Here is a 21,026-nt window from a genome sequence, read left to right as displayed (position 1 = left end):
GGTTACGCCTCCTCTGGCTCGGTCGCACAGCTGCGCGGTGGCTGACTGACTTCCGCAGTGGTTGCCGGGATCGCGCTGATGTGGCCCCAACCCCGCCTCCCTCCCCGCCCCGCGATGTCGGAAGAAACCCGACAGAGCAAATTGGCCGCAGCGAAGAAAAAGGTAAAGTGCACCGGGTCACGGCCCCCCGGCCCAGCCCCAGCCCCACTCCGATGGCAGGACCACGGCCAGAGTCCCTGCCACTCCTGAGGCACACGGGCTGGGCTCCCCCCAGCGCCCCTGGGCTCCCCCCACAAAAGTCTTGTCAGCCAGCCCCGCCCCCTCAGCCGCCCAGCCCCCGCCCTCGCCAGTCGCCCCCGGGTGACTTTGGGCTGGTGACTCCCGGGGCTCCCCGCTCCAGACTCGGCCCTCACCTCCTGCCGCCCCAGGGCTCTTTGGGCTGGCATCTCCAAGGACCTAGGACCCCAGCAACTCAGACCCCTGCCCTCGCCAGTGACTTTGGGCCCGTGACTCCCGGGGCTCCCCGCTCCAGACTCGGCCCTCACCTCCTGTCGCCCCAAACCAGACCTCCCTGGGCGATTTGGGCTCGCGTCTCCAAGGACCTGGGTCCTGTCCCTGCGCTCCCCTCCCCCATCGGGGAGCAGCGACTCGGACGTCGCGCTGATGTTCCCCCCCAGGAGTGGAATGTAGTGACGTCACAATCCCCCTCGGAACCGTAATTAGTGCGCGAGACCAGTCTTTGATCTTAGGACCCAGTCCCCTAAGTTCTCATCCCGCTTCTGGTTCCTTTGGTCACAGCATAAATGTCCAGCTGGAAGGGATTGGGGACTATGGGACCTAGGAGGGAGAGATTTCAGGCTGCCTTACACCCTTAACATAGACACTGATAGTGTGAAAAGCCTACACTTCCCCCGTGAGCTGAAAACATTGGCAGTATCTCTGGGTGGCAATGTGAGAACGGGATTGGTTTTGATTTTCCCCCAGGCTTCTACTCTCCAGAGAGACTAACATTTTTTTTCTGACTTCTCCACCTCATATTCGAATTCTGCGTGATTCTGGGACCAGAGTGCCCTTCAGTGGTCTCTGGAATGAGATCTGCTTATCTCCTGTGGAACAGGTCTTGGGAAACTGAACCTGACAGCTTGAATCTTCCTCATATCATCTCAGCCTGGGGTACTTGAAGTGCCACAGGATAAATATCTTTCTGAAGCATCAGTTTCCCTTTATTCTCTTGAGAAAAAAAACATGAATGTACTTAGGGATGACAGTCACATACATTTCTAAGAGTATACCAGACTTTTCTCTGAAATGAGGCTTGGGTTGTCCTCTTTCTGTTGAATTCCCAGGTTCAACAGAAAGGCTGCCTTCTGCCATGAGGATACATTGATGTAAAAGTTTCAGAGGCATTGGTGCATTTCTTACATTAACAAACGTGTGAGGATGTATGACTCTAAACCACACGGTGTACAGTTCCTGCCGACTTAATGTTCCAGCCCACATTTTAAGATACATATTTATTTTGAGAGACGGAGTGTCACTGTGTTGCCCAGGCTGGCCTTGAACTCCTGGTCTTAAGTAATCCTCCTGCCTTAGCCTCCCAAGTAACTGGGATTCCAGGCTTGACTTCTCCACCTCATATTTGAATTCTCCATGGTGGAGTGGAATGTAGTGATGTCGCAATCCCCCTCAGAACCGTAATTGGTGCGTGAAACCAACTTTTGATCTTAGGACCCAGTCCCCTAAGTGTTCTCATCCTGTTTCTGGGATGAGAGGTAGAAAGGTACCTCTGTCTCTGGTTTTGGCCCCTGGCAGCTGCTGATTTGTGGCAAAACCCCAGAGCTTGGAGTCAGAAGACTGAGTTTAAGTTCAATTCTTGCGTTTTTTTAAGCCGTGGTATCAATCCCTCTCAGTCACTAAGTGATTGTGACAAGACCTTGTAGACTTGTTGGTGGCGTTAAATCAGATGGTATATATGAGTATTTTGGAAAAATTGTAGGATGTAACTGTAGGGGCTTGTAGATCTCATGAGTATTACTGCTCTTCTTTTCCACAGTTGAGAGAATATCAGCAGAGGAACAGCCCTGGTGTTCCTACAGGAGCGAAAAAGAAGAAGAAAATAAAAAATGGCAGTAACCCTGAGACAACCACTTCTGGTGGTTGCCACTCACCTGAGGATGTGAGTCTTGGCTGGCCAGGCTCCTGGGGACAGGGGGCCCAAGGGGCAGTGGAGGGTCATTGTTATGATTGTGGAAGAACTGTTGGGTACTGATTAAGAGTTCTGGGTTTGTATCCTACCTGTCCATCTGCTAGGGATGTGATTTAGGGCAAATTGCTTGAGCTTTTTGGGCCTCTCTTTTCACATCTGTAGTGAAGTATTGTTTTACTTACACTTGTGAAGTTTAAATGAGATTTGTTATTATTGTTGTTTTTATGTTAATCCCTAGTACAGGGCCTGCTGTAAACACCCAGGACACTCAGGAAATGGTAGTTGCTGTTTCATTTTCCTCATCTCCAGTCTCAAGGGGAAGCCAGGCCAATGAGAACAGCCACTGGCCATCAGGCTATCCCTTTAGGAGTCATTGAAACGGCCCCAGGATGTGGTGAGGAGAGCCCCAGGCACTAGGATTAGGGGAAGATCTAACTTTTGAGTTCATCTTTGCCACCAGCTTGCTGCATGACCACAGAAAAACCACTTCTTCCCCTGGGCCTCAGTTTCCTCCTCTGTAAGATGACATTGGTTAAGATCAGTGTCTTTCAAACTTGTTTTTTAGCTGGAGCCCCCTTCGTTCAAGTGAACCCTTACTCAGAAGTCTGGATTTTAAAATGGAGGTGGAGGTCTGTAGCTCTACTAGATTCACTGCCCACATCCTAGGCCTAAGGAGAAGGGTCCAATGAGCATATTAAGAGCCGCATTGGTCAGGTGACTCCACTCTGTGTGACTGCGTCCTGCAGGGGACTTTTCCATCTATTTGTTTCTGCTCCCGGCAAGGCAGCAGGTGGCCATTTGGAAGGGTGGCACAGGCCATGGTATTGATCTCCTCCACTCTTCGTCAGCATTTCGTTTCCCTGAACCCACATCTTCCTCCTTCCCTGACTTTCTTGCCTCTCTCTAAGCCACTTCTACCTTTCTCCCCCTGCCCTTGTTTTTCCCTTTCGCCTCCTGTAGATTCAGGACATTCTGAAGGTGCTGGTGTCCGACCTTAACCGTTCCAATGGGGTAGCGCTCCCCCCATTGGACAAGTGGAAGGTGAGGCAGTGCCGAGACCCCTCTCTGGCTTGCTCTCTCCAGCTGTGCATGCCCCTGAGGCTTCTCTGGTTTGGGGGATACTTTGCCTCTGGCTTAATTTATGTTGCTGCCATTAACCTTCCGCCTGTTTATGTCCGCTTCTTCACTTGCTTGATTGATTGGGTTTTTATTCTTCCCCAAAATCTTTTATCATCTTGGAGAAGGTGAGACATACCTTAAAGTTTAACAGTTTAAAGGTAATTTGGGAATAACTTTCAGAGGTGTGTGGGATTTGGGGCTTTTTTTTTTTTCTCTTTTTTTTTTTTTTCAGAGACAGAGTCTCACTCTGTTGCCCAGGCTAGAGTGCGGTGGCACAATCTTGGCTCACTGCAACCTCTGCCTCCTGGTTCAAGTGATTCTCCTGCCTCAGCCTCCTGAGTAACTGGGATTACAGTTGCCCACCACCATGTCTGGCTCATTTTTGTATTTTTAGTAGAGATGGGGTTTCACCGTGTTGGCCAGGCTGGTCTTGAACTCCTGACCTCAAGTGATCCACCCGCCTCGGCCTCCCAAAGTGCTGGGATTACAGGCTTGAGCCACTGCGCCCAGCCAGGATTTGGGCTTTTGAATGCCTATTGTGGGTACTCTCAGACTAGGAGAGATGAAAAAAAAAAAAAAAAGAAAAAACCCAACGGACCTTTAGGTTTTGCCCTAAAGGCAAAGATCAGTAAACCACATAGAAGTTAGTGATTTTTTTTTTAATTAATTCACTTTGGTTTAAGAGTAGGGAACAAAGGGTTAAGAGAAAATGAGTCCACATTATAGTTGGAAGGATTGAAGCTATTTTTTCAGAGGAACTAACTGTAAAAGATGTGAGGTTAACCAAACAGATGAGTGACCAAGACATTCTGCCCCTAATCTCTCCAAATGGACATTTAGCCATATTCACTGGGCTCTTGACAACAAAGGCACTTTGATAAATAAACAGTGGAGAAAATAGATGAACAAGGTAGGCTGCACACTGAGGGAGGCAGACTCCTTTGAAGGAGGCAAGAGATAATTTTGGACCATTCCAAATGCTCAGCTCAGGGGGAGGTTGGTTCCGAATGGACTCCAGGCTGGAGAAGGTGGCATTTGAGGCTGGCTTGAAGATTAAAGGTGGGTAACATTAATCCATATGGGGAGTGAGGGAGGCCGGGGGAGTGGTGAGGCCATGGCCAGAGTGTGAACTCACAGATCACCTTTCAGGAACACAGGGACCCTGCTGGGGGGTAGGGCATGGGTGTACACAGGGCTAGGAGACAACCTCCTCTGGCTGTGATTTCGCATTTCCTCCATCTCTGACTCACCTGGGGAACTCCTTCCTGCCAAGCCAGAGGAGCAGGACACAAATAGAGCCTGTTGGAGATGGGTATGGGGAGAGGGACTGAGACAGAGCAGCCTTGGCTGCTGTTAGAGTTGTCTAGTCGTCACACCTGTTACCCTCCAGTTGATCAGGTCTGTCCAGGTGCTGTGACTCACCTTGCCAGCTCAGAGGAGACACTTCAGTGGTACGGTTGGGGAGCACAGGCCTAAAAGCATCCTGTAGCTGAGTATTTGGCTTTTGCTCTGCCAATGGTCCAGTGGATTAGGGGGTCTGCAGCCTGTTTCCTTATGCTCTGAGATTCTGTGCCAGCCCAGGTCCCTCTATTCTGGAAACAAAGGCCTAGATCCTCATATTTCCTTCGTGCTGTTTTGTTTTTGTTTTTGAGAAAGAGTCTTGCTTTTTCTCCTGGAGTGCAGTGGTGTGATCTTGGTTCACTGCAACCTCCCCTTCCTGGGTTCAAGTGATTTTCATTCCTCAGCCTCCCAAGTAGCTGGGATTACAGATGTTGCACCATTGCACCCGCCCATGTTTTTTTGTATTTTTAATAGAGATGGGGTTTTGCTATGTTGCTCAGGCTGGTCTCGAACTCCTGGCCTCAAGTGATTCACCTGCCTTGGCCTCCCAAAGTGCTGGGATTACATGCGTGAGCCACCATGCCCAGCCCCTTGCTGTTTTTATACCTTCTCTATATCCATAACTGTTTCCAATGTAGGTTTTTTTTTTTAATTTCTCATTTTCATTACCATGTAAGTTTTCTACTCCAGGAATGGAGGCCCGTGATTGTAGTATCTTGAGTAGAGCTGATAACATTTCCAGAAGTAGGGAATAATGGAGAGAGAAAAAATACCTTAATGGGATGGGACATTTTGAGGAGAGTAGGCTTTTTTAAAAACTCCATCTTGGCTACAAGACTTAAAATTATGAAATAACTTGATTGCTCATGAAATAATCACGCTATGTGTGTCAAAAAGTCCTCAAAAAAATGCTTTTTCAGCCAAGCGCAGTAGCTCATGCCTGTAATCCCAGCACTTTGGGAGACTGAGGAGGCTAGATCACCTGAGGTCAGGAGTTCGAGAGCAGCGTGGCCAACATGGTGAAACCCTATGTCTACTAAAAATACAAAAATTAGCTGGGCGTGGTAGCACACACCTGTAATCCCAGCTGCTCGGGAGGCTGAAGCAGGAGAATCTCGAACCCAGGAGGCAGAGGTTGCAGTGAACGGAGATCTTGCCACTACACTCCAGCCTGGGCGACAGAGTGAGACTCCATCTCAAACCAAAAAAGAAAAAAAAAATTCCCTTCCTCTGAGCATTCCTGTGTCTAATCCTAGAGATCAGTGGGAACCCAGGTTGCCAGGAGGGCCCTAAAGACTTGCAGGGTCCATTGCTAGGAGTGCCAGCCTTCCCTCAAGGCTTATGCCTGGCCAGCAGCTGAACCCCTGCTCTGACCTATTAGATTCAGTTGTAGGCATTGTCAAGGCAACATCAGGTTCCATGGTCACAGTAAACTTGCAAAGATGCAAAGACAGCTTGGCTCATCTTCAGTTCCACCAGCCTCTGCAGCACTTGCTCTAAGGAGGGAAGCAGATTTGGGTTTTCAGAGGCCAGGGCTGAAGGGTCCAGCGAGCACGCAGTCCTTTCCCTGGAGAGAGGTGTAGCCACTTCCCCCAGACCCAGCTTCCCTGGAGAGAGGTGTAGCCACTTCTCGCAGACCCAGCTTCTGTGGCCAGGCCCTGGCTCCCTGGTGTTTTTCTCTTGTCCAGCTTAGCTGGTCAGCCAGCTTTTTCCGCTGTCTGCCCATCTGGCCTGTCAGATATTAGAAGACGTCTAGAACCAGAGGCTTGGGTCAAGAGTAAGGCCAGAGCCTGGAGAGAGGCCGGGTGGGGCTCTGATCAAGCAGGTAGGTCCAGTTGGGGGCAAGAGAGAGGCTCCACGTGACCCCGAGTTCTGAATCCTAGGATTGTCCCCAGGTACGATTCCCAGGAAAGAGGCACCACAACTTCCAAGTTGCCAGGAGCCATAGGGCAGATGTCTTACCTCTGTATTCTGGGGTGGTTTCTTGGTTGGGTAGATGTTTTTGGAGGTAAGAGGTTGGGGTGGGGGTGGTAGCCATGGTTTATTCTCTTTTTACCTCCAGATAGTTGGGGAGAGGCTCCTAGTTGGGTAACTTTTTTTTTCCCTGGAAAGGTCTGAATCAGAAACACAGCCGACAGGCCAGGTTCCGTGGCTCACACCTATAATCTTAACACTTTGGGAGACCAAGCTGGGAGGATCACTTGAGCCCAGGACTTTGAGACCAGCCTGGGCAAGACGGCGAGACCACATCTCTATAAAAATTAGCTGAGCGTGGTGGTGTGCACCTGTAATCTCAGCTACTAGGGAGGCTGAGGTGGGAGCATTGCTTGAGCCCAGGAGGTGGAAGCTGCAGTGAGCTATGATTGTGCCACTGCAGGGGAGAAGGGAAGGGAGGACAGGAGTCGAGAGGCAGGCAGATAGCTACGGTGTGCATTGCCCAGACAACTACTTCCTCATCACCATCCTCTGCCCACTAGGGGCCCAGTTAGGGTCACTCTGCAGCACAGACTGGCCTTCTGGAAGAACAGTGCCTTTCTCCTCCCTGACTTTGGCACACCATCCTCCCGCCTGCTGTGGCTGCCACAGGTCAGTGCCTGCTGCTGTCTTTTGCTGAGCTCCAGAGACAGCGAGGTCCTCGTGTTCATGAAGGAGGCTGTGCAGCCCCTGCTTTGAGCTTTGGCCATCTGAAATGCTGCCTAGCAGCCCAAGGCCTGGGCAACCATATCCACACCCGAGTGGCTCCTAGCATGTGTGACTGTCACTCTGACTGCAGCAACACCTATCCTACCTGTTCCACACCCTTGTGTTCATGGCACTGAGGCACCTTCTGTCCCGCATGGCCCCCTAACTCCCTGCTCTGTTCTGTGACAGACACCCAAGGACAATGCTGATTCTCTACAACCATCTGATGACACCGTGTTACCTGGCGGTGTCCCTTCCCCTAGTGCCAGTCTCACTAGCATGGCGGCATCTCAGGTTCGTGCCTCCTCCCCCTCTGCCCACTCCCCTCCTGTACCTACTATGGATTATCTTCTCCTTTCACAGGTAGCTTGTTTCCTAAGGCCAAGGGCTCTTCCTGGGGAACGGGCTGGGGGAACGCTCAGACTAGGCTTTTTCTTGAGGTCTGGGGATATGGAAGATTGTTGGAATGAGTTTGGGAGCTTGACTCACCCTGTCCTGGGTGATTCTTAGCAGACATTGAATGACCATCTCATACGTTTCTTCCCACACAGAATCATGATGCTGACAATGTTCCTAATCTCATGGATGAAACCAAGTGAGTGTCTCCTGTTGGGGCGGCAGTCTCTACGCCGAGAGAGTCAGGGAGGCCACTGCCCATGACCTTCTTTCCCATTGAGCCACCTGCACCCCTGACCCCTGTCTCTCCATCCCTAGGACTTTCTCATCAACCGAGAGCCTGCGACAACTCTCCCAACAGCTCAATGGTCTTGTTTGTGAGGTACCTCAGAAATGGAGGCCCAGAGTGGGGTGTGGGGGGAAGGGAACTATGATAGAAAGAAACTGAGGCAGGGATTCACAAGAGAAGGAAGATCCTGGGACCAGCCAATGTGCTGGGTAATGTTGAGGAAGTCGGCTCTTCCCTGAGCTTTCTCCCTTGAAGTTGTGCACATGAAGGAGTTGGACCCTGTGACTGGTTGCATCATTTTATCCTGCTGCAGAAGCACTGGATGAGAGGTGCTCGGGAAGGAAGGATGGTGGGGAAATATAAACCATGAGAGAAGTTGGCACAAAGGGGTTACGGGACAAAGGGTCCAAGTTAGAAGAGAAAATGTTGCCAATTGCTGGGGAAGAAAGGAAGTCAGAGGGCTTAGACACTGAGGAGACAGAACATCTCCAAGTGCACTCTCATCTCTTATAGTCTACGACATGTGTCAATGGGGAGGGCCCTGCATCATCTGCTAACCTGAAGGATCTGGAGGTAAGAGGCCCTGGGCCGTGGCCCAGTGACCCTGGAGGCCAGCCCTCCAACCTCCTCCCACAGCGGGGGCTGGGTGCCCCTCTGCCAGCTGAGACAGCCCACACACCCCCCAACCCTAATGATTGCTCTCTCTACCTCTCCCCCCAATCCTCCTCCAACTCCTCCTCTCTGCATGCGCCTCAGAGCCGGTACCAACAGCTAGCGGTAGCCCTGGACTCCAGCTATGTAACAAACAAACAACTCAATATCACGATAGAGAAATTGGTAAGAGTCCAGTGGGGTCCCCTGATTCCACGCTGCTAATCCTGGGCTCCAGTTTCCCCTTGGGACCCTGAAGAAAGGGGCAGGGGGCCCCTGGTGCCAAGGGCGAATGGGGAGCTGGGGGGCCCAGGCCTCAGCTGGAGGGACCCCAGAGCACGGAGCATGCAGCATGGCTCTTCTGTTGCTGCCCTCTTTGCCTACTCTCTCTTCTCTAGACACCCCTGCTTGAGTCCTTGTTACACATGCCCTGGGATTGTTGCCTCTTGGGGAAGCACTAGCCTGACTGGTTGTCAGGAGCCCCGTATTTCCACCCTGACTCAGTCCTTAATTTGCTCTTGGATTCGGGATAAGCCACCTCTCCTTCTTGGGCTTACATTTCCTGAGGAGGTAGAGTTAGAGAGTATCAAAGGTCTCTTAGCTCTGAGAGTCGAAGATTGAAAGGCCCACTAGAATGTAAACCTCAGGGCCAAGGGCTCCTGTCTGTCTTTTTCTGTCTGATATCCCTGCTATTAAGAACTGTACCTGGCCTATATGTGCTCAGCAAATGTTTGTTGAATGAATACACCTTTCTAAATCACAAACTGGCAGAAGGTGGGCTTTTCTCACACTCCATCTCTAGAGGTTTATGTTACTGTCCTTTCAAGAGAATCCAGATTCAGACTTTCAGTTCTGTGGCTATGGGCAAAAACCAACAAAGACACAAATCCCCTTTTGTTGGGAGCCTGAGGAGAGTTTAGCAGTTCATGTTCCCATTGGGTCTGAGAACTTTGCCTTTAAAATCCATTCCTGGCCCCTGCCTACCCCTTCCTGGTCTGGGGAATAGGGTTGAGGGGGCCACCCTCAGTCACCTTCCTTTGACTCTTCCCCACAGAAACAACAGAACCAAGAAATTACGGATCAGTTGGAAGAAGTAACGTGATTTCTTTGTTTGCTCACAACATGACAGCTGGGTTTGGGGGGCACTCAAATGTAGAGGCCTCAGTCTCGTCTCACCCGCTCCCAGCCTGGGGAAGAAGGCTCACCCCCCAAGATTCCACCCCATCCCCACAGGGTCCCTGATAACCTGGTCCCACGGGCGGGCCTGTCCTGGGGCATTGGTGGCATTCTGGGGGCATGTCCCTTGCTGTGCCATCTCTGCCTCCCCCTAGTAAGAGCTCTGTCTTCCTCTTCCTGTAGGAAAAGAAAGAATGCCACCAAAAGCAGGGAGCCCTAAGGGAGCAGTTACAGGTGAGTGGAGGGGGTGAAGTTCCGCCCTGTCCTCTGGAGAATGTTTCTTTCCTTCTTTTTCAGCACTTGCTTGGGTTTCCTCCCAAAGGTTCACATTCAGACCATAGGGATCCTCGTATCAGAGAAAGCTGAGTTACAGACAGCCCTGGCGCACACTCAGCATGCTGCCAGGCAGAAAGAAGGTGGGCATCTGGGCACCCCATCATCCTTCAACCTGGCACTTTGACAGGCCTTTAGGGTGAGTCCTTTGGACCCCATCTCAACCTCTCTCATTCCAGGAGAGTCCGAAGATCTGGCCAGTCGCCTGCAGTATTCCCGGAGGCGTGTGGGAGAGTTGGAGCGGGCTCTGTCTGCTGTCTCCACGCAGCAGAAGAAAGCAGACAGGGTGAGTCCAACTGCCTGCCCCGAACCCTGGCAGCCTGGCTTCCCAGATGGAGGAGTGAGCCTAAAGGTCTCTTCTGCAGGGTTGAGTGTCCTGCCCAGAAGGCAGCATGGGCCATTTGTCACTGCTTTTGTGTGTGGTTGTTAGAGGCATCCTGGGGCTGAGTCAGCTGCTGTGGGTGGGTTGGGGGGCACTGTGGGGAGTGAACACTGGACGCAGAGCTCGGAGGCCAAGTGCCCGCCCTGCCCTTACCTGGCTGTGGCCTTGGCCAAGTCCTAGGTTGGGGAATGTGGTATTTGTTCTGTGAAGGTACAGAAGAGTATCTTTAGTACGTTACCATTTGTGTAGAGAGAGGGAACGTGAGTGTGTGTCTGTGTGTCCATATGTCTGTACATATGTACTATGACAGTATACATAAAACATGTCTGCAAGGATTCGTAAAAAACTCAGGAGAGAGGAGCAGCATGGCTGGAAGATACTTCCCTTCTGTATCTTCAGAGTTTTGGACTATGTGAATGTATGATCCTTTCAAAAATTGAACAAAAGATTAATTTCCCTCTTCCTATCTGTGCCCCCACCCCCAGGGAACAAATGAACTTAGAGAGTCAGATATACCTGGGTATTCAAATCCTAGCTCTGTCTAAGTCATCTTAGGCAAGCACTTAACCTCTAATACTACATATTTTTCATCTACAAAATACAGGTAATAATATTGCAGTGAGCTGTCTCATGTGGTGGTTATGAGGATTAAATGGGATTATTAGCATGGTGCCTGGTGAAACACTCAATAAAGGTTCAAACAGTGGTAGTCATAATGATAATAATAGCAATATTATCTGATCTCTCTGGGCCTCTGTTAGCCAGCTGTAAATTCAATCTTGGCCAGGTGTGGTGGCTTATACCTGTAATCCCAGCACTTTGGGAGGCCGAGGCGGGCAGGTCAACTGAGGTCAGGAGTTTGAGACCAGCCTGACCAACATGGCAAAACCCTGTCTCTACTAAAAATACAAAAAATTAGCCAGGTGTGGTGGCAGATGCCCGTAATCCCAGCTACTTGGGAGGCTGAGGTAGGAGAATTGCTTGAACCCGGGGCCAGAAGTTGCAGTGAGCCGAGATCACACCACTGCCCTCCAGCCTGGGTGACAGAGGGAGACTCCGTTTCTAAATAAATAAATAAATAAATAAAAATACAAAAATTAGCCAGGTGTGGTGGCGCATGCCTGTAATCCCAGGTACTCAGGAGCCTAAGGTAGGAGCATCACATGAACCCGGGAGGCAGAGGTTGCAGTGAGCCAAGATGGCACCATTGCACTCCAGCCTGGGTGACAGAGGGAGACTCCATCTCAAATAAATACATACATACATACATATATAAATTCGCTCTCTTTTCCTGTCCCTTCCACTCTTACCAAGCTCTGTATTTATTTATTTATTTATTTTCATTTTTTTGAGACAGAGTCTCGCTCTGTCACCCAGGCTGGAGTGCAGTGGCTGGATCTCAGCTCACTGCAAGCTCTGCCTCCCGGATTTAGGCCATTCTCCTGCCTCAGCCTCCCAAGTAGCTGGGACTACAGGCGCCTGCCACCACACCTGGCTAGTTTTTGGTAGAGATGGGGTTTCACTGTGTTAGCCAGGATGGTCTTGATTCCCTGACCTTGTGATCCGCCCATCTCGGCCTCCCAAAGTGCTGGGATTACAGGCGTGAGCCACCGCGCCCGGCCTTTTTTTTTTTTTTTTGAGACGGAGTCTCACTCTGTCACCCAGGCTGGAGTGCAGTGGCGCCATCTCGGCTCACTGCAAGCTCTGTCTCCCGGGTTCACGCCATTCTCCTGCCTTAGCCTCCCAAGTAGCTGGGACTACAGGCACCCACCACCACACCTGGCTAACTTTTTGTATTTTTTTTTTTTTTAGTAGAGATGGAGTTTCACCGTGTTAGCCAGGATGGTCTCGATCTTTTGACCTCGTGATCCACCCGCCTTGGCCTCCCAAAGTGCTGGGATTACAGGTGTGAGCCACCGTGCCCGGCCACCCTTACCAAGTTCTTTTAAAAACAAATGAGACCAGCTGGGAGCGGTGGCTCACACCTGTAATTCCAACACTTTAGGAGGTTGAGGCGGGTGGATCACTTGAGGTCAGGAGTTCAAGACCAGCCTGGCCAACATGGTGCAATGCCATCTCTACTAAAAATACAAAAATTAGGCTGGGTGTGGTAGCTCACACCTGTAATCCCAGTACTTTGGGAGGCTGAGATGGGTGGATCACAAGGTCAGGAGATCGAGACCATCCTGGCTAACATGATGAAACCCCGTCTCTACTAAAAATACAAAAAAATTAGCCAGGTATGGTGGCAGACACCTGTAGTCCCAGCTACTTAGGAGGCTGAGGCAGGAGAACGGTGTGAACCCGGGAGGTGGACCTTGCAGTGAGCAGAGATGGCGCCACTGCACTCCAGCCTGGGTGACAGAGTGAGACTCCGTCTCAGAAAAACAAAAACAAAAAAAATTAGCCGGACATGGTGGCGTGTGCCTGTAGTCCCAACTACTCAGGAGGCTGAGTCACTTGGACCTGGGGGGCGGAGGTTGTGAGCTGAGATCTCACCACTACACTTCAGCCTGGGTGACACAGCGAGACTCTGTCTCAGAAGCAACAACGACAACAAAATGCAACAAAATGAGACCGCGGGCTTGGAAATGCCTTGAAAACATGTCAAGTGTGATTAAGAGTGAAGAAGTGTTACTGTGGAGTGGTTACTGTAGCTATTGTTACTGGTCTGGTGGGCCAGCTGCTCCTCTGCCTGCTATATCCTGACTTAACCTTTCTGTGTTTACAGTACAACAAGGAGTTAACCAAAGAGAGAGATGCCCTCAGGCTGGAGTTATACAAGAACACGTAGGATGGGGGATGGTGGGATGGGAGGTCTGGGGGCCCTTAGCATGGGTGGTGTGCTGGGAGGTGGGGGGTACAGGTAAGCATGGTGAGGTGGTCATACAAGTTTGCATGTGTGCCCAGCAAAGCTCTAGTGCCAGCTGCGCCACTGACTCATGGTGTAGCCTTGGGTAACTCACGTCTTATCTCTGGCCTGTACATGTGACTTTTGATTCCTGGGGTTCCTTCCAGTGCCACAGTTCTGTGGTTGTGGGGTGAGGGTAGAGGGTAGATCACCAAAGCAGTCCTTTCTGTTCTTTGTTCATTCCTTTCTCTATTACCTCTGGCCGTAGCCAAAACAATGAAGACCTGAAGCAAGAGAAATCAGAATTGGAAGAGAAGCTTCGGGTCCTAGTGACTGAGAAGGCTGGCATGCAACTTAACTTGGAAGAACTGCAAAAGAAGTTAGAGATGACAGAACTCCTGCTTCAACAGGCAAGAGGCTGCAGCCCCATGGGTGGTGGGAGCCCCATCCAGCTGGGGCCATGGTCTAGGGATCATGCAGGGCATGGGGAGGCTGCAGCCAAGAGCTGAAAATTTGGGTCCTTGTTCCAGTCCTGGCGTAAAATCCTCTAGAGAGTGCTAAAAATCTACAAATTGGGGACCTGGGGAATCAGAATCTTAGGGTTAGGGCTTAAAACAATTTTTGTTTTGTTTTGTTTTAAAGCATCATGGGTGAAAATCATTATTTTAGAGATTACATTTATATGGCTAGGTCATGAGTCTGTTTATTTCTTCTGAGGTTCAAGCCAGCACTTTCACTATTCCATGGTAATAGTAGAGGGTAGAGATTTTTTTTTTTTTTTTTTTTTTTGAGACGGGGTCTCGCTCTATCACCCAGGCTGGAGTACAGTGGCGCGATCTCAGCTTACGGCAACCTCTACCTTCCAGGTTCAAGCCACCCTCCTGCCTCAGCCTCTCAAGTAGCTGGGACTACAGGCGACACCACCATGCCTGGCTAATTTTTGTATTTGTAGATACGGGGCTTTGCCGTGTTGCTGAGGTTGGTCTTGAACTCCTGAGCTCAAGCAATCCACCCACCTCAGCCTCCCAAAGTGCTGAGATTATAGGTATCAGCCACCATGCCTGGCCTGAGATCTTTATAAAATTATTTTTTATTTCTAAAGCAAAGAAACGTGACAGCAGAGTTGTATTGACTGAGCTGCACGTTGAGCCTAGCCCTAGCCCTAGCCCTTTTAAGGGGCACTGTTGGGAACGGCCTGGACTCCCCAGATCTAAAACTTCTCACTCTCCACCATCCAGTTTTCAAGCCGATGTGAAGCCCCTGACGCTAACCAGCAGTTACAGCAGGCCGTGGAGGAGCGGGCACAGCTGGAAGCACACCTGGGGCAGGTGAGGGATGTAGGGAGGGATGTAGACGGAAGATGGCCCCAGGTGGCCAGGAGTAGGTGACAACCAGTGACAGGCCTTCCTAATTTCAGTGGCCATTCTTGCAGGTAATGGAGTCGGTTAGACAACTACAAATGGAGAGAGATAAATATGCAGAGAATCTCAAAGGAGAGAGCGCCATGTGGCGGCAGAGGATGCAGCAGATGTCAGAGCAGGTGAGACCTGACCCTTCAGCTCCCCTGCAACCTTAGATAGGTCACTTGATCTTTCTGGGCATCTGTGAAATGGGAGCACAGCCAGAGGTGCTCATGGGTCTGGCCTTTGTGGAGGTGGGGGCAGAGAGGGAGATGGTAGCCTGTCCAGCCACCAGCCCCTCTCCAGGGCCCTTTCCTGCTGTGCTTTGGGCAGGTGCACACATTGAGAGAGGAGAAGGAATGTAGCATGAGTCGGGTACAGGAGCTGGAGACGAGCTTGGCCGAACTGAGGAACCAGATGGGTAAGCTGGGGCTGGGGTAACCTGGGAGCAGGACTGGGGTCAGAGGGCTGTGGGGGTGGTTTAGAATGCCCCACGGAGTTGGGTGGATGGAAGGGCTTTGAGGCAGAGGGAAAGAGGTCTGTGCCAGGAGATAGCAAGTCTCATCATCTCCACAAGCCTCAGTGCCCCATCAGCAAAGAGGGAGGAGTGCCTGTTGTCGGCCACCCACAGTTGTCACTATTGGAAAGTGGCTTGGAAGATTGGCTAACATCCGGGTGCAAGGAATCATTAGCAGGGAGGCCACGTTTGGGGAGCCTGAGAGGAGCTACGGACCAAGAGGAGGGTTTTCTTTGAGAATCTAGAGGCCCTTATTGTCTGCTTCCTTTCTCAGCTGAACCCCCGCCCCCAGAGCCCCCAGCAGGGCCCTCCGAGGTGGAGCAGCAGCTACAAGCGGAGGCTGAGCACCTACGGAAGGAGCTGGAGAGTCTGGCAGGACAGCTCCAAGCCCAGGTGCAAGACAATGAGGGCTTGAGTCGCCTGAACCGGGAGCAGGAGGAGAGGCTGCTGGAGCTGGAGCGGGCGGCCGAGCTCTGGGGGGAGCAGGCGGAGGCGCGCAGGCAAATCCTGGAGACCATGCAGAATGACCGCACCACCATCAGCCGCGCACTCTCCCAGAACCGGGAGCTCAAGGAGCAGCTGGCTGAGCTGCAGAGCGGATTCGTAAAGCTGGTGCGCAGCCCCACCTGGAGAACCTACCCTCCCCACTAGCCCTCCGGGCCTTTGTTTTCCCACCTGTAAAGTGGGGCAGTGTAGCCCTCACGTGAAATGGTACTTCTGGAGGCACCTGTGAGCCAGAGCCCTGCTCCGATGGCTGTAGGGGAGAGGGGATGATTTTTCTAACCTGTCTCCACCCTTCCCGGTGCCATGGGAGGCAAACACCAAGGCAGCAAGTTCTGGGGTCTCCAGCTGCAGTGGGTGGCCGCTGATGGCTTCTCTCTGTCCAGACTAATGAGAACATGGAGATCACCAGCGCACTGCAGTCGGAGCAGCACGTCAAGAGGGAGCTGGGAAAGAAGCTGGGTGAGCTGCAGGAGAAGCTGAGCGAGCTGAAGGAAACGGTAACCCCACCCCATCCAAGAAGTGCTGGGAGGCGGGCATTAGCCTCTCGGGAGGGGTGGTGTGAGGCCAGAGGCAGCTCCAGCCTGGGGAACAGGGGACCCCAGCGCCCTCCGGGGCAGTCCTGTGACTGTTTCTTGCTCCCTGCCATCTGACTTTTAGAGGTGGATAGCCCTGGGTTCCTCTCAGATCTGGACATCATCGTCCCAACTAGAGGCATGGATTTCCCCCAATCATAGGGAAAGAGACAGTGGTATAAGAGGCTCCTTAGGTTCAAACAGAATTCTGGCCTCTGCTCCACTGGTCAGCATTCAGCTACTCTGCATCTCTAAGCCTCAGTTTCTTTAACTTAAAAAGGAAGTTAGCATCTTCCTTGCAGAGGTGTGGAGAATTAAATGAGATAATACACGGAAAGCATTAGGCATGTAGCACACTTAGCAGATGGTGGTTGGCTCCCTCTGCATTTCCACCAGTCTATGGCCTACAGTTTAAGTGGTGGGAAGCAGGGTGTGAGATTTGAGGCTGGGAAAGAAGCCAGGAGGCTCTAGGCAAGGGAGGCAGTCACTTAGGCCTGGAGCAAGGGGCCAGAAGTCTGGGCAGGCAACAGAGCCTCACAGAGCCCTCGCTACCCTATTTATGGGCCCCAAATCTGAAAGCAGGCCACCACCTGCCCTCACGCCCAGCGTCTTCCTACAGGTGGAGGTGAAGAGCCAAGAGGCTCAGAGTCTACAGCAGCAGCGAGACCAGTACCTGGGACACCTGCAGCAGTATGTGGCTGCCTATCAGCAGCAGGTGGCCACCTATCAGCAGCTAACCTCTGAGAAGGAGGTGCTGCACAACCAGTTACTGCTGCAGACCCAGCTCGTGGACCAGCTGCAGCAGCAGGAAGCTCAGGGCAAAGTGGTGGCCGAGATGGCCCGCCAAGAGTTGCAGGAAGCCCAGGTGAGGGAGTTGCTGAGGGCAGGGCCCCAAGGGGGACGACCTGGCAACCTCCATGCCTTCTCACTCTCTTTCCTGGCCCCTTAGGAGCGCCTGGAAGCTGTCACCCAGCAGAACCAGCAGCTACGGTCCCAATTGAGCGTCATGGCTCATCCTGGGGAAGGTACGGGAACCTGCTCACAGGAAGAGGAGAGAGCCCCAGGAGGAAGGGGGGACTGTTAGCAGTGTAGAATTGAGTTGGAAGAGACCTTTAGAACAGCTGGTCATTATGCCAATTGAGTATCCACACTAAGTTTGGCATCATTATGGTGACTTCCTGGGAGCAGGGGACTACCAGGTTGCCTAAGGATGGGTGAACCTGCCCAGGTCAGAAATGAAGCAGGTCAGAACTCCCATGCTGATTGGTAGTGGGACTGCACCTGGGCAGCATAGCGAGCCCTTGGCTCTTAAAAAAGAAGAAAATAAAACGCTGCTCATTCCCTTCTGGGGAGGGGCTGGCCCAGGGTCACACAGTGAGGGTGGGGGCAGAGGTGGGCACACTGTACCCTTGTTGGGTTGTCTGATGACCCCTCTGGTCACCCCCATAGGAGATGGACTGGACAGGGAGGAGGAGGAGGAGGAGGAGGAGGAGGAGGTGGAGGCGGTGCCTCGGCCCATGCCAAGCATCCCGGAGGACCTGGAGAGCCGGGAAGCCATGGTGAGGCTGACTCCCCCTCCCTGGCCTTTGCTGCCTCCCTCTGTGGTCCCTCCCAGACCCCCTTCTGCTCTTGGTTTCCTGGCCTTCTGATTTATTCAGACTCACCTTTTTCCTGGGAGCCAGTGGTCAGACACCATTTCACCTGGGACCAACAAGTGCAGCCTCTGAGGCGCCAAGGGAAGGGCTGCTCTCTACCTCCCTGCCTGTTCGTCCTATATATCCTCCTACAAGAATGCACCTCTCTTGCTTGCAGGTGGCATTTTTCAACTCAGCTGTAGCCAGTGCTGAGGAGGAGCAGGCAAGGCTACGTGGGCAGCTGAAGGAGCAAAGGGTGCGCTGCCGGCGCCTGGCTCACCTGCTGGCCTCGGCCCAGAAGGAGCCTGAGGTGGCAGCCCCAGCCCCAGGGACTGGGGGCGATTCTGTGTGTGGGGAAACCCACCGGGCCCTGCAGGGGGCCATGGAGAAGCTGCAGGTGAATGAGTCTCTCCTGGCATGCGTCAAGAAGGGTGGGGGTGGGGCAGGTCGCTGCCAAGATGTGACTCCATTGTTTTGGTTCCAGAGCCGCTTTATGGAGCTCATGCAGGAGAAGGCGGACCTGAAGGAGAGGGTAGAGGAACTGGAACATCGCTGTATCCAGCTGTCTGGAGAGACAGACACCATTGGTGAGTGGGAGGCCAGGGCACGGCAGGAGGAGCTGCACAGTGGTCGGAGGGAACCCAGTATCTGAGCCGTGTCCTCTCGCAGGAGAGTACATCGCACTGTACCAGAGTCAGAGGGCAGTGCTGAAGGAGCGGCACCGGGAGAAGGAGGAGTACATCAGCAGGCTGGCCCAAGACAAGGAGGAGATGAAGGTAGGGTGTGGAACATCTCTGTGGGGGTGGAGGTGGGCACGGGCATGGGCATGGCAGCTTAGCACCCCTCCCTCCAGGTGAAGCTGCTGGAGCTGCAGGAGCTGGTCTTACGGCTTGTGGGCGACCGCAGCGAGTGGCATGGCAGATTCCTGGCAGCTGCCCAGAACCCTGCCAATGAGCCCGCTCCAGGGGCCCCAGCCCCCCAGGAGCTTGGGGCTGCCGACCAGCAGGGTGGTGAGTAGAACCCTTGGGAGGGGTGGGCAGGCAGGAGCAAGGGAGGGCTTATGTGGCACTCAGAGCCCTGCCTCTCTCTCTCCAAAGATCTTTGCGAGGTGAGCCTCACTGGCAGTGCGGAGCCCGCCCAAGGAGAGGCCAGGGAGGGTTCTCCCCGTGACAATCCCACTGCACAGCAGATCATGCAGCTGCTTCGTGAGATGCAGAACCCCCGGGAGCGCCCAGGCTTGGGCAGCAACCCCTGCATTCCTTTTTTTTACCGGGCTGACGAGAACGATGAGGTGAAGATCACTGTCATCTAAAAGCCGGCCACTGTCAGCAAAGCCTGAAGAAGGGGGGCTGGAGACGCTGCCCCCACTATATCCCTACCACCCCCTCTCAGTCACCCCTTTACCCTTCCAGTAGCAAGCATAGACCCCTGTCTAACGGGGGTAGACAGGTGCAGATGAGGTGAAGATCACTCATCTAAAAGCCACTAAACTTAAAAAAAAATTAAAGTTATGGGATTAAAAGAAGTTACGGGATAAAGAAGGTTATGGGTAAGTTATGGTATAGAAGTTAAGAAAAAAGGCCGGGTGTAGTGGCTCACGCCTGTAATCCCAGCACTTTGGGAGTTCAGGAGGTCAGGAGTTCAAGACCAGCCTGGTCAACATGGTGAAACCGTGTCTCTACTAAAAATACAAAAATTAGCCAGGCATGGTGGCATGTGCCTGTAATCCCAGCTACTCAGGAGGCTGAGGCAGGAGAATCACTTGAACCCAGGAGGCGGAGGTTGCAGTGAGCTGAGATAGTGCCACTGCACTCCAGCTAGGGCAACAGAGTGAGACTGTCTCAAAAAAAAAACAGATTAAAAAAAAAGTCAGGATAAAAAATTTAAAAAGCAGGCCACTGTCAGCAAAGCCTGGAGAAGTGGGGCCGGAGGCTCTATCCCCATCATGTCCCTGCCACCCCTTCCCAGTCACCCCTTTACTCTTACAGTAGCAAATAAGACCCCTGTCTAATGGGGGGAGACAAATGTGTAGACCCTTTGCCACCTTGGCCAGGGCTGACTCCTTAAATTTCTGGATGATTATGATTGTTATTTAATAGCCAGAGGCTCATAGAATTGACTTGTTTGGAGGAGACCTCATGGCCTCCTCACTCTCACCAAAGCATTTTTTCCCTCAGGGGGGCTCCCGTCTTCTTACACAGAGGCAGCTGAGGCAGGACAGTGGGGTTAACTGTAGACCAGGTGAGGGCACGGGCTGCTGGGGTGGCCCCGCTTCCCCAGTGTACATATTGTATCTGTGTAACATTTTGTATATTCCAGGGGTAGGGCAGCCCCCTGTATCATACCTAGCAGAGGTTGGAGCTGGCACATGGGGAGGAGGTTCTAATAATTATTTGGGGCTGGGAAACTTATTTATTGATAGCATAGGACAGAGGAAGGAGGCGGGGATGGGGTCGTGGCGCCCTGGTGATGCGACTCCTGTTTATTTTGCTTTTTATTTCGGAATAAATGGATTTAGCCATACTGCTCCGCCTGGCGTGTTCCTGTTTCTCTCACTGGGTTCTGGAGTTTGTGCCACTGAACGGGGAGCCCCAGAGTGTCTGAGCCTGTGCAGCTGGGCTGTTGGGACCTTCCAGGCCTGTTACCTGTATGCTGCCTGGTGACATCTAGGGGATTACACAGGGACTACCATGGTACCTATGGGGACAGTTTGGCCCTGATGGCCAACAGGCTCAGAAGCCTGATCTAGCGGTGGCCGGGAAGGCAGGGTGCCAGCACCCAAGGTGTCTTCCGTTTTGTCCTTCTGCCTCCCTTGCCTGCCTGAGCCTGGTGGCCTGTTCTGTCTGTCCCTCCAGAATGCCGGCCATCCCACAGGCTCCCTCCAGGCTGAGTTACTGGCCCTGCCCCCTAGTGGCCAGAGCTGGCTTCGCAGGATGAGAGCCAACTAAGCTCCAGGGACTTTCCAGGAAAAGT

The 21,026-nt window shown here is 52.5% G+C and overlaps 1 protein-coding gene across 7 annotated transcripts; it reads left to right on the top strand.

Moving 5' to 3' along the window:
* Window positions 1-7: 7 nt before the first annotated feature.
* Window positions 8-20,579, top strand: GOLGA2 (golgin A2). 7 transcript variants are annotated; one of them, XM_033192203.1, is made up of 27 exons: window positions 8-162; window positions 2,054-2,176; window positions 3,167-3,247; window positions 7,538-7,642; window positions 7,900-7,943; window positions 8,063-8,126; window positions 8,547-8,606; window positions 8,790-8,870; window positions 9,739-9,777; window positions 10,044-10,094; window positions 10,183-10,276; window positions 10,373-10,479; window positions 13,307-13,365; window positions 13,695-13,836; window positions 14,665-14,754; window positions 14,859-14,966; window positions 15,160-15,247; window positions 15,618-15,955; window positions 16,231-16,344; window positions 17,039-17,284; window positions 17,369-17,444; window positions 17,869-17,978; window positions 18,232-18,450; window positions 18,538-18,640; window positions 18,723-18,829; window positions 18,907-19,063; window positions 19,127-20,579. In XM_033192203.1, exons 1-27 carry the CDS (start codon window positions 79-81, stop codon window positions 19,363-19,365), a joined length of 3,129 nt encoding a protein of 1,042 aa, XP_033048094.1. In that variant the 5' UTR covers window positions 8-78; the 3' UTR covers window positions 19,366-20,579. The 7 variants fall into 7 exon arrangements, with proteins under 7 accessions (XP_033048094.1, XP_033048102.1, XP_033048134.1 ...); XM_033192211.1 differs by having other exon boundaries at window positions 19,151-20,570; XM_033192243.1 differs by lacking the exon at window positions 3,167-3,247 and having other exon boundaries at window positions 19,151-20,579.
* The last annotated feature ends 447 nt before the right edge of the window (window positions 20,580-21,026 follow it).

The sequence above is a fragment of the Trachypithecus francoisi genome, unplaced genomic scaffold (assembly GCF_009764315.1).
Source record: "Trachypithecus francoisi isolate TF-2019V2 unplaced genomic scaffold, Tfra_2.0 Contig01585, whole genome shotgun sequence".
Lineage (NCBI taxonomy): Eukaryota > Metazoa > Chordata > Mammalia > Primates > Cercopithecidae > Trachypithecus > Trachypithecus francoisi.
The sequence above is the reverse complement of the archived record's forward strand: the minus strand, read 5'-3'. Positions and strand labels throughout refer to the sequence as shown.